General features: G+C 34.0%; 1 protein-coding gene across 1 annotated transcript; it reads right to left on the reverse strand.

Moving 5' to 3' along the window:
• Positions 1-8,352: 8,352 nt before the first annotated feature.
• LOC111284430 (glutamate receptor 2.8-like) lies at positions 8,353-12,813 on the reverse strand. Its single transcript, XM_089762689.1, has 5 exons — positions 12,449-12,813; positions 10,263-11,602; positions 9,832-10,144; positions 9,321-9,727; positions 8,353-9,211 (listed from the first exon to the last, which is right to left on the reverse strand). Exons 1-5 carry the CDS (start codon positions 12,729-12,731, stop codon positions 8,600-8,602), a joined length of 2,955 nt encoding a protein of 984 aa, XP_089618815.1. The 5' UTR covers positions 12,732-12,813; the 3' UTR covers positions 8,353-8,599.
• Between the last annotated feature and the right edge of the window lie 344 nt (positions 12,814-13,157).

The raw sequence follows: 13,157 nt of genomic DNA on the forward strand, positions 1-13,157 counted from the left end.
TTTCATTTCTTTCTATCTTTAAGACCTTTTATGATTTTTTTTACCTTTTTTTTTAAATATCTTCAGTATAAAGGGTGATCCTTGATCAAGGTTCTTTAGAAAAAAAAATCATAATAGGCTCAAAAGGGTAATAATGAATGATTTTTTGAATGATAAAAGAAATATGATCATTTTTTATCTCAACTATGAATACTTTCCTTGAATTTCATCTATTGAATAAAAATAAGCTTGTAGATTTTTGTACATTTCTAAGACATATCTATTTCACATCTGCTAGTAGCTAGCTTCTTTTGCTCAAATGATCTTTTCAGATCAAGACGAATGAGTTCTTAAAATTAAATCCTAGAATTATTGTTAGCATCATTGTCTAAACATTCATCATTGAGAATAAAATGAAAGTGAAAAGTTATGAAAGGTGACAAAGCACAGAACAATGGTTGAATGAAAGAAAAAATATAATGAAATGCATCGACTTGTCCTTTATTAAAATGATAACAAATGAAATCCTATTACATAAAAGAAATATTAACATTACTATGAAAGAAATCTAGGATGACAAGTAGCTTCCAACCAGCCTTAACATCATTCTTTAAAATCATGCTCCTGTGTAATCAGGTAAAATATTTTTATTGACATCTTGCCCCTATGATTCATCTAAACTCACTAAGCCTTTTTGGATCAAACTTTACACTTTATGTTTGAAAATAGGGCAAGTTTCAAAAGAATGACCCACATTTCCATTATGATAATTGCACGTCGCATTAGCATCGTACCACTTTGGATAGGGTGGCTTCAATGATTCTAGAATACCTGGAAATACCAAGTTATTTTTTATCAGTTCTGAGAATAACTCAATATAAGTCATGAGGATAGGGTCAATATGTGCCCTTTCTTGGTTATCTCGAGATCTCCTTGAATCACTCACTTGATTGTTAGGTTTTGAAACTGATGTAGTAATATGACTAGAATCATATGCAGGTACTTGAAAGACTGATTGGTAAGTTGGTAAATAAGCTGGTTGTGGATATGATTGGTAATGGTAAGATGAGATATTGTTCATAGTAGGGTAGTATGGGACGTAACCTTGTGGATAAGGTTGATATCCCTTGAACTGTCTATCAAGGCTCGCGACTTGAGCTTCAGTCTTTTTTTTTTCTAATAGCTTTTTGGTTTCCCTTCCTTTCAACTTACCATTTTTAATGGCATTCTCAATGATTTCACCTGAGATTATCATGTCAACGAAATTCTTCGTGGCATTTCCTATCATCTTTTCATAATAAAGAGATTTTAAAGTGTTGACGAACAATACAGTGGTCTCTTTCTCAGTTAACGAAGGTTACACTTGAGAGGCTATGTTCATCAATCTCTGGGCATGCTTTTTGAATGATTTAGTTACTTTTTTCTTCATATTCTGTAAAAAAAAGTGATTAGGGGCCAAGTCTATAATATGTCGATACTAATTAATGAAGGCATGGGCTATATCACTCTAAGAATGAATGCAGGTCATATCTAACTGAACATATCATCTAACAGTAGAGCTCATAAGGCTGTTTTAGAACACATACATTAATAGCTTCTCATTATTAGCATGGACAGCCATTTTTTTATAGTACATGATAATGTGGATTTTCGAACATTTTGTACCAACATATTTTTTAAACTCTGACACTTTGAACTTCAGAGGAATAACAACATCCGAGACTAAATAGAGCCCAGCTGCATCCATTGAATCATAAGAACCAACTCCTTCCACTACTCGAAGCCTTTCCAATAACAAGTTCATTTTTTGTTCAACTTTTGAGGCTTCTAAAGTCTCATTCTCTTTGGGCTTCAATTTTTTTTATCCTCTAGATCATCTAAATTAGAGACTAGTATTGGTCCAACTATCTTTTCAGTAAAGACAAAATTTATGTAACTCTGATACTGTGATGGATTTGAAATTAATGGCATTCCAATGTATGTGTACCCTATAGGATATGTGAACTGCTGGGATAGTGGACCTTTTACAGGTTGGGCTTGATGTGACCCAAAACCAAGAGGATACAGTGAGTCATCCACCTCTTGTGATAGATGATCTTGTTGACTAGTGCTTTTTTTTATACCTTTTCCCTTGTTTAATTTGTTCAAAGCCTTCAAAATCCTATTTAACTCCTCTTCTAGTTTCTCTTGAGCTTTCTCTATCCTCTCAAGACGATTAAAATTTTTTTATTCCATCTGTCTGGCTAGAGCCCTTGTATTGTATCGATGAGTGAGCTTGCTTGGTGAAACTATCCTTAAACCTTTAGCATCATAATTATGATTAAAAATGTTATGCTATACTATATGATATGTTGATGCATGAATGGAATGTGAATTTTCATGGATGAAATAAGAATGATGCAAATGATAATGTTAAAACATGATCATGAAAATGATGCATATAATGAAATAATACAGATGCATAAAATTAAACAAACAACATGATTAGTTTCACGGATGAAATGAAAGTGAAGTAGATGCATAATGTTACATACGATAATAAAAATGATGCACAAAGTCAGACAATCAAAATGATTAGATAAACACCCTTTTGTGTCTTAGTTTCAGGATATACCTATCATTGGATAAGAAAGGCTTTATCTTAGGGTTCGCCTCTTAAGTGTACACTATCTACTAGGTTAGACAACTTTGACCACTAAAGGTTTTCAAATTATTTCTTACATTATCGTCCATCATAGACTAGTAAGGTAACTCAATCCTCACCCATTACAGATTACTAACGAAAAGGATTCAATTTGAGTAAGAGTATTTCGCTAGCCATTACGGAGGCATTAGAACCTCACAAAAGCATAGGTACTTTACTCCCTTATAGAGGGACGAAACTCGGGTATAGAGCTCGTGTTATGCATATGCATATGAATGACATAATTTGCAACATGAATAAAATGAATGGAAAAGAAAAAAAAATCCTTACAAAGAATTCAATTTTATTAGGCTTTTTGGATAACACGAATTTATTTGCTGGCTTAACTCTCGACTTTCTCTAGTGGAGTCGCCAAACTGTCATAACGTCTAGATCTGAGAATCTATCGCTAGACATTAACTTGAAGAGTCGCCATCAATATTTTTTGTTTATGTGCAATTGATCACCTAAAGAATCTATCCTTTCAAGGAACACTTAAGCTTGATTAAGGGTCCCTAAAAGAATAGGTTCAGGTCTATTAACCAGAATGAGGTTCGGGAGTTCGGTTACGAGTGAAGAAGATTATAACACTCTCATAACCCCCATCGAAAGATGGTACCAGCTTAATTTCATGTTATCCAATAAGTTTTAAAAATTTTATCAAGTAATTAATTATTGAAAATTATTTTTAATTAACTTCAATACTTTTGATAAAAAATTAAAAAAGTTTTCTCACCTCAAGAATATGCAAAAAAATTACTGTTTCACTTGCAGAGGCTCCATCGTCAGATGATTTAACATTAAAAAATTTTCAAAAAAAAAAAGGAATGATGATTTGACTTTCGATATAGATATTTTTCTTTTCATTTAAAAAAACTCATTCCTTTTGTATAAGAAAAATTGATACTTTCAACTTTTCTTTAAAGCATTTAGAGGTTTTTATTTAAAAAAAAATTGATGCTTTCAACTTTTCTGTAAAATGCTTTTCTTGATAATTTTATTTTTAAGAAAAATTGGTACTTCCAATTTTTCCTTAAAATATTTTTTTCTAAAATTTTAATTTTAAGAAAAATTGATACTTTCAACTTTTTTCTAAAAATATTTTTTTATACATTTTTATTTTCAAGGGAAATTGATACTTTCAACTTTCCCTCAAAATCGTTTTTTTTTTATTTTTTGTGTTCAAAGAAAATTGATACATTCAACTTTCCTTCAAAAATATTTTTTAAAATTTTATTTTCAAGAAAAATTGATACTTTTAACTTTTTCTTAAAAATATTTTTTAGGAATTGAAAATATTTTTAGAAATTTTATTTTCAAGAAAAATTGATACTTTCAATTTTTTTAATTTTTAATTTTTAATTGATTTTTATTAAATTAATTCAGGCAAAAAAAAAACCTCATAAAAATAAATAACACATAAATAAATAAATAAACAAATAAATAAAATACCAAAAAAAAAGAATGTCTCGGCTCGAGGGATTCGGCGCGACACGACTCTAGGCACAAAGAACAGCTCAAGGGATGCGGCTTGATGGCTCAGGTCGGCTCCAAAGATTGACGGGTAAAGGGGTTAAGAGCGGGTTAGAAACAAGTTGACGCTTGGGTCGGGTCGCTTGCTAGAAAATGTGTAGATCCTGGTCCTTTCTTAATCTAAAATTTGAGTACAATTTAAATCCAACGCAGGCCCGCCTAAGCTAAAAAGTGGGCTTGCAGTTCTCGGCTTCAAGTTGTGGGGTCTTGAATCCTTCTCAGGTTACACTCAAAATTTAAACTTTCTGGACTTAGACCAGATCTTCAAGTTCTTGAACATTTTTACAAGATCCTTCCCCTTTCTTTACTCTTTATTGCAAAAGGATAAAGCCTAACTTTTCATTTCAGCAACACAACTCTCAATTTTTGTTATTGTCTTTTACTTTTTGCCAACAAGTTGTATCTTCCTTTCCCTTTTAATTTCGGAATCTCACTAACACTTTGCAAATTAAAACACATAAGACCATTCTACCACTTCTTGGAATTCCTAATCCCAGCTACTTGGATCATTAAAAAACTCCTCCAAATCTTTCCCCTTTTTTTTGCCTTTTAAAAGAATTGCAGAAGGTGCCTAACTAAAAGTGAATCCCAAACCGAAAACCCATTGCTAGAAGAAAATATTTTGTTTTCATCTATCGATTGTTGTCGATTGTTGATTCTTATCTCTGTGGCCTTTTTTGGTTGCTTGACTCTCGTTATTGTGTTTTGATTATTTGTTGGATTTTGGATCGATGGTTATTATTTGGGCGAGGAAAGGTAGTGGTAGTCTTCAGTGGCTGGTTTAGTTTGTGGATGACTGATGGTGGTGACTAGCAATTGGGAGCTAAGCCGAACAAAATGGGGATTTGTTTTCAATCTCCACTATGTTGCCCTCTTATTTTCTCTGTCGACTGCCCTGAATTGCAATGATATATAAAACCATGCTGATAAAGTTTCAATTCAATTCTAATTAACATCCAAAGCCAAAGATTAGCATCTAATTATACTTTCTGATAACAATCATCATCGAGCCTAATCTCAATCTTTTAGTTTTTTTCTTTTTTTATTTTTAATTAATCAGATAATGAAGAAATAAAAAGAAAATAAACAATAGATAGATCATAAAATAAAATAAAACAAATGAAAAATACAAAATAAAAATATGAAATAAAAAAGAATAAAAATCCCTACAATCGAGTTTGGACTGGTCTCAATTGACAAAAAACTTCGGACAAAATAGAGTGTCTACAATTAACAAAAAGCTTCAACAAATAAAAATTGACTGGACATATTCTTATAATTCTCAAGGAAATGAACCCATTTAGATTGCAGAATATTCTGCATATGCCTAAGCAGCTAAAACATGCATTTCTCATCAAAATTTTGACAACGTTTTGTTGTAAAACAAATATATGCTTTGCTTCTGCTTAGAACTTTCTTCATAATGAATTAAAACAAGCAGCTCTTACAGAGGTTAAGAAGAGAGGCTGCGGGGATTTCATGCTTCGGTTTGCTCGCATATAAGAAGAGGGGCAATAAGGCTGCTCACAAGTTAGCAAAATTTGCACAAGTGAGTAGGGATGCTAGATATTAAGTTGAGGGATGTCTAGAGCTTATTGGAGCAACTATTGAGAATGATTCTAACTATATTTGAGTAATGTTGTCTAGATTTTATTATTAAAAAAAAAGATTCAACGGTGTAAGAAAAAGAAAGAAAAAAGTTCCTATATCCCTGATTGTATCAGACCTCAGATTGGAACACAAGATTTCTCTCAATGATCTTTTGCTTTGTTTCGCCTTTTTTATTTGCCAAGTGCTCCCATTCTTTTTGTTTTATTGATTGATTTTGTTGATTGAATATTCTTTCAACATGAATAATCTGCAACATCCATTAGAAAAGCATATTTTGAGATCTTCCAATTGGAAATTAATAAGCAGCTTCATTGTCCTGATTTTTTTGTCCAATTTCTTATATATTTTTGCTTTAAAAATGCATTTTTTTTTGGGGACTTTGGATTGCATTTGATGTGTAAATAGAATAACAACTGTAAACAGAGAGTGAAGGTGTGGCGTTTAATTCTCTTCTTAATTTCTTATGTTTCTCTTATAAGTAAATTTTGAAAAAGAGAAAAAAAGCGATACTAGGGGAGAGTTAGATTGAGCTGCTACTTTGTTGAATATGAACAAGGAAAGGTTTGTTCTACTAGTGAGGGGCAAGATATCAATGATTATTTTGTAGAATTCCCAACTAAGGAAGAAAACAATATAGATGAGGAAAATCATGATTGTGGAGCGCTTTTTATAGAATTCCAAAAATTTAAGTTGAAAAAGAAAATGTCTGGAAGACGTTTGAAGAACAGATTCTGAAAGAAAGTAAATGTACTCGGGTAATGGTTAGATGATGGATTACTACTAACAATTCATTACAGAGAAAAGCTCTGGTATTATTTTCGGGTCGTCTAATTGTGTGGGATTGACTAAAGCAGAACCGAGCATGATGTTTTAGGATGGTAGGGACGGTTACTAGGAGAAGGAAAGGACGGAGGAAAGTGGGGAAGGATCACTGTTTTAATTCCTAAAATTTTTATTTTTTAATTTAAAAAAATTAATATAGCTGATGTGTCATTGACATTTCGAGTACTTTTTTTGAGAAAATAAGATTAAAACTATCCCTGTTAAGGAATAAAAATTTAAAGTACCATCCTATTGGAAATAACTCCGTAAACCAACCAAAGCAGTAACCCTAGAACCAACTCAAAGAAAGATAAGTAACCTTAGGCAGAGCTATTCGTGTGAAGGAAAACAAAATCTCAAACTTTATTATCTTAAACCAACCAAAGAAGTAAAGGTTAAGTAAATATTCGAAGAATTGAATTTATTTTCTTCAAATCTCCGTCTGGGCAGCTAAACAGAGGATAAAAAGAAATTGGATGGAAAATTAAACAAAAAAAAAGGGGAGAAATACTTAAAATCAAACATCGGGAGATTGAAAACCACTCTTGGCCAAGTAATGTTCGACAAATTCGTTAGGTAACTGTCACAACTCTTCACAATGAAGGTTCAAAACTTGTTAGAAACGTGGGTTTAGTATATAATTTTCGGAGAAATTCACGCCTTAGGGTTTTTTTTTTTTTTTTTTGAAGTGATAAAAAGGGAAAAAGTGAAAGGTACAGTGGGAGTGTCATCCATGAGAGAGGTGAGCAAATCGGAGAGAGCAGAGTCGTCATCATGTTTCCCATAGCTGGATCGAGGGTTATTCTCTATTTACCTTTGCTCTTTCCCAAACTCACTCTTTCTTCTTTCACTGCTTTGTGGGCTCCTCGTATTTTATTTTCACGCACTTTCTTCGTAATTATATACTTTTGTTTTTCTTTAAATTTATATGATTTGTGAAGATCAAGAACGAGTCATTAATGGAAATAGAGACTAATATAAGTGAGCAACCGAAAATCTAAACAGCTTCAACTTGGATTTTGTTTTTTTTTTTTTTTAATCTTCGCTAGTTTCCCGAGTCTAACTGATGCTTAAACAGCTTAACTTCCAAACGTAGGCAGTCACTTTGACTTCTTCAATTGAGCAGAGCACAGAAGAACCAAATTTGAATTCAAACATTTGGAAAATTAATAAGAGAAAATACTAGTCATGGTCATGTTCGGTAGCATACATATGACTTTAGTTGTAATTAATAATGACAATTACCATAATAATCTCAGTAATTGGGACAAGATTTCCCTGACAAGATTAATTTGGTATAATTGGGAAATTTTAATTAAAATTTCTTTTTTTTTTTCCAATTTCCTAATTAGTTGTCTAGTGGCATGTACTAATCAGCCAATACATTCAAGCAATGTAAGTACGTTATTATGAAAGATATATATATATATATATATATTGCAGTTTCTTTATGAATAATATGGTGGTTCTGCTCCACTAATTACAATAAGTTACAAAATAGTTTCATTTTCACTTCTGAGAAGTTCAATTTATTGCTTTATATATAACACATACCATCTGATATTTAGGCCAAATAAGAACTAGGAACAAAGTTGGTGAAGTAACTTCATATTATAGGTAGGTTTCAGGTGCAATTAAATTTGTTAAAAGCACAAAAAAAAAAAAAAAAAAAAGGGAACATCTTCCTCAAAATTGTGAACAATATGTTAGGCAGAGTGGATTTTACGTAGAACCGACCACAGAATTTGGTTAACAATATTCAACCTGGAAGCTGGAATACAGATATATTCAAGTTCAAAACACAAAAACAAGGGCTATCTTAGCAGCAAAATAGCTGCTAGCAGCTACCTGAAGTACTGAATTTATTAGTTTCCAATCCAGTTATGATCCTACATATACTATACATCTATTTACATTCATCTTTTACTAATATTGCTCTCTATTCAGTGAGAATTTCTAAACCAATTCTGTTCATGTGTCATGTCTATAATCAGCAAGTTCAATAGAAGATCTTTCTGGCGATGGGAATATATCTGGAGATGATGAACCTTTTGGAGTCTGATCAGCGTGCCCAGTAATCCTTCCTTGTTCTACAAAGGAAACAAAGTCTGAAGAATCTGTCTGGTTTGAGCAGCTTGATGGACTTGGCGGGCAGTTATTATTCTCTGAGCTTCCAACAACACCTATACTTTGAGCACTACAAGTGCTGCTGGCATCTCTGAGTTCACTTTTTTTAAATGTATGGGAGCTCAGATCTTTCTGGTCAAAGATTCTGGACATAATCCGAATTCTTCTCCACATTGAAGTTTTGGAATGGAGTTGAAACACAACATGCCTTTGTTCATACAAGAACATTGCTGCAAAAATGACAAGAGCTGATATAGATGCAACCCCAGCAATGAGGAACAGGCCCCAAAAGCTCTCAAGATTAAGCCTGTTTGAAGAAACAGAGGGGTTGGAGTCTGGACAAACAATTTCGTTCTTGAACCATGATTTTTCGATTTGTTCCATTGTGTCACCCTGAGTAACATTCAAGATTGCCCTTGAAATATCTGCTACAAGAGGGGAACCTTTAGGAAAGACCTAAAATTCAAAATAAATAAATGAGCATACATGAAACATTAAGCATTCATATCATATGGAATAAAGGAATGTAGTGACTAGTGAGAGAGATTGACAGCCGAGAACTCACGAAGCCAAAACCAGCGGTTCTGAATGTTGGTTCTTCCGTAGTATATTTGCCACAGTATTTTGCAAGAAATAGCTTAATATAAGGAATTTCATCTAGAGCTGCAGAAATACCCCCATTGGCACTTCCCTTGGAAAAAAGTTCATGAAGTTCTTCTGGAGACTGATATTTCTTGAGCTGGAATTTTTCAAATTTCAACCCCAATAAGATCTCCTCAACGAACGAGCCATCCTGAAAACCAACACTCTCCCTTCTCTTCAAGAGCTCATTTATATCAGTTACAGTTGGCTGAAGCTGCTCAACTGTTAACACTGACGTTAAACTAGCCGTGTAACTTTGAGTGAGAATGAGAACGACGAAGCACCATATGATCACCACAAATCTAGCCAAATTGCTCACCACTCTCTCCCCTGTGATATTATTCAATTCAAGAACAAATAAATGGGGTTTTTCAAATGTTTTATCGAAATGAAACATATTAATTTGTAGATTGAAAACGTGAAAGGGTTATTACGATGGGCAAACACCATGGTTGAGAAGGAGAACCAGAAGCTGGTGCCGATTTGATATGCAGGGGGTCCACGAAAATCTTCGTTTATTCTGTGCTCGAGAATCCAAACGACAAATCCGATGAAGACAAAGAAGCAACCGCTTGCTACCCAGAGGTCCCATGTCAAAGGCTTTAAGAAAACCCATGCATTCTTCTTGTTTTTATCTCGGATTGGCACGATCATTGCCACACCAGATTCTGTATACGGCAATGTGAAGTCCACAAACGATGACCTGTTTGCCACAATAGTTGTATCTCCTACCACAGCATCATAATTCTGTTCATGGCAGCGAATTGCCAAACCGCATAAAAAAACGAATTGAATCTATACATTAAAACTATACATACCACTGAATACTAGCTAGTAATAGATAGAACAATTAGAGGAGACATACCCCATAGTACACTTGATCAGTTAAGTCATTGTAAGACCCAGCAGCTTTTCCATCAGACGTTGCAAATGGAACATACTCATGAGGAACAGCATACGGCATCTTAGCCATTGCAGCCTCGAAAACATCAATGCAGTACCCTTTAATTGATATTGCTTTGTGAGAGGTACGATCCCATGCTACCTCAAGAAATTCAGTAAAACCAACTTTCATTGGAACCCCAATTCTCAATTTCTTCCCATTTGTTGGGATCTCCCAACCTCTGGGAACCAAGATGGTATCCCCTGGCCATATAATGGGACCAAGTTTTGGCTTAGAAGTTGAATTTGTGCTTGTGTTTGTCAAATCCAATTTTCTTACAAGTCCATTTTGGGGTGTCCAATACCCGACCCTTCTTTCCTTATTTCCATTTACGTTAACTATCTGAAGCGCAGATGATTGTAACTGTCCATTAACAAAATGAAAATCTCCCGAAAGGCCTCTGAATTTAATGTTTGATAATTCTTGGATAAGTCGTGGACCATTTTGTGAGACTCCCAATGTTTCAAGGTTTGTCGCAGAACTGCTGGAAATATTTGTTTTGTTGAAGCGGAGGTTCACTGTGCCAGCTCTCTCAATTGCCAAGGCCAGTGCAAAAGTTGCATCATAAGCCCATAGTCCAAAAATGTTTAATTCAGCATTAGTATCTGGATTGTCCTGCTGGAATTTCTTTTTCCAGCGAACATTAAAATTTTCGAGCTTTTCCAATTTGTGAACATAAGACCTCACACCTAAAATACCTTGCAAGGAATCGATGGCTGAAGCATCTATTGATCTCCACAGATTAGTCATGGTATCAGTCATGATCCAAACATACCCTTCACTCATCATTCCTATCTCTTTTGCTTTGGCCAAAATCTGAGAGCCAAGAGGCATTGTCATGTGCACAATGAACACTCTTGTTTGCATGTTCATTAACTTGTAAAGTTCTTTAGCAATTTGATCGTCATTAGCAGACGCAGGAATGACACTCAGATATGGGACGCGAGTGTTGATATCCTGTAAGGCATCCGTCAAGTAAGGTATAATGCTCTCTCCAAACAGGTTGTCTATGTAGATGGGTACAGCTTCTCTCCATCCAAAGGCCTGGACGATGGCGCTTATGGCTTTCACTTGAAATGAGCCGCTCTGTGCAGCTCGAAAAAAGTATGAGCTCTGAAGGGAAGTAAGAGAAGGACTTGTTGCAGAGAATGATATGATGGGAACCTGAGATTTGTTTCCGAGATTGATAACAAAGTTGGCTTGCATTGAACTTCTTGGCCCTATGATTGCTTGCACTTCAAAATTTTTTATCAATTCCAGAGCTGTTCACCAAGCAAATTGACAAAACTCTTACTTAAATTTTCAACCTTAATCTTAAAGATTAACATGCTACAGATTATTGAATTGACATGGAACTTGTCTGCTGACTAGGTCAGACAGTAACAAAATTAAAAAATAATAATATATGGTTGAGCAATGAGCATGGAGGGGGGATCTTTTCAAATCACGTGATGGTCATATGTTCTATTATTACAAGTTGGAAGGCAATTCTTCGGCAGGAATATTTTACTTAAGACCAGGCATTAATTGGTGCATACAATTGTTTCTCTACAACCATATTTAATTTCCTGTTTTTAGGAGCATTCCTCGAAACCAAACAAAATCTATCCTTATATTTCTACGTCTCCGAAAACGATAAGAGTATATAATACCAATAAAATAACTGTCATGGTGTTGACTTGGAAGCTAGTATCTTAAAACTCTTAATAACTCTGGACGTTGTAGACTTGTAGTAGTACATCAAAGAAGGCTAGCTAGAGACAATTAATTTAGAATATATAAAAAAAAATTATTTTTCTAATACAAATAAAAAGAATTTTTATATATGAATCATGCATATGCTGCAAAACTGGTTGGTTTAGAATTGCTGCGTTGCTTGATGATGAAATATTTGAATAATTGCATTAATTGATTAAACAGACAATTAAAAACCCAAAAAAGGGAAAAAAATGATTAAACATATCATTTTACTATATGATATCAGTAACTTAACTTCAACATGTATATGAACTGAATGAGTTAGCCGAGAGACGATTTACAGTAAGTTCAAAGAGGAAGATAAGTGAATAAAGGGACCGAAATATAAGAACAGAGATGATAGAACGAACCGGCAGCAGCGGCGGCAACGACGTCTTCCTTGCTGTCCTTGGTTTTGAAGACGAGCCTGGTTTTGTAGTGAGGATGAGTGGCATAAAAGTCAGAGAGGGCCATGTTGATGCAACTCAAGCCAATCTTTCCAACCAAGGAATCCATGTCAAGAACCACTCCCACATTAACTGGGGTGGTGCTGTTCTGGTGAGTCTGAGTCACCACCGCGTGTACGAACAAAATATTGATGAAGAGACAGACATCGATCAAATTAATGGGTTTGGTAGTACTAAGGCCCCTCATCTTGGAGCTCTCGAACACCTACGGTTTCCTTTGCCCACAAGAAGATACACACTATCACTATTTATAGGATGACAGATTTGAAAAGTAGTATGAAATAAAAATCCTAGCTGGAAGAAGTAAATATATATATATATATATATATATTTATTTATTTACATAGTTAATTTCACATTTTTCATTTAATCTTTCTCGATTATCACTAGACACATGGTTAATTAAATATTGCCAAAAGATGTTGATTTCTCCCTTTGTCTTAAAATTAGCTTAGACTTAATTACTTCATGTAAAAGCAAAAAAAAAAGGACACATTAGTTCACATTGTCTTATGTTAACAGCGTTTACCTTGACCCAATCAAAAGCCAATGGAAATAAATTTCAGTTAAAAAAAAAAAAGTAAAGAAACTCTTGTCTGATGATAATTAGGCC

This window comes from Durio zibethinus, chromosome 6 (assembly GCF_047325235.1).
Source record: "Durio zibethinus cultivar Kanyao isolate XHJ-2024 chromosome 6, ASM4732523v1, whole genome shotgun sequence".
NCBI classification, from domain to species: domain Eukaryota; kingdom Viridiplantae; phylum Streptophyta; class Magnoliopsida; order Malvales; family Malvaceae; genus Durio; species Durio zibethinus.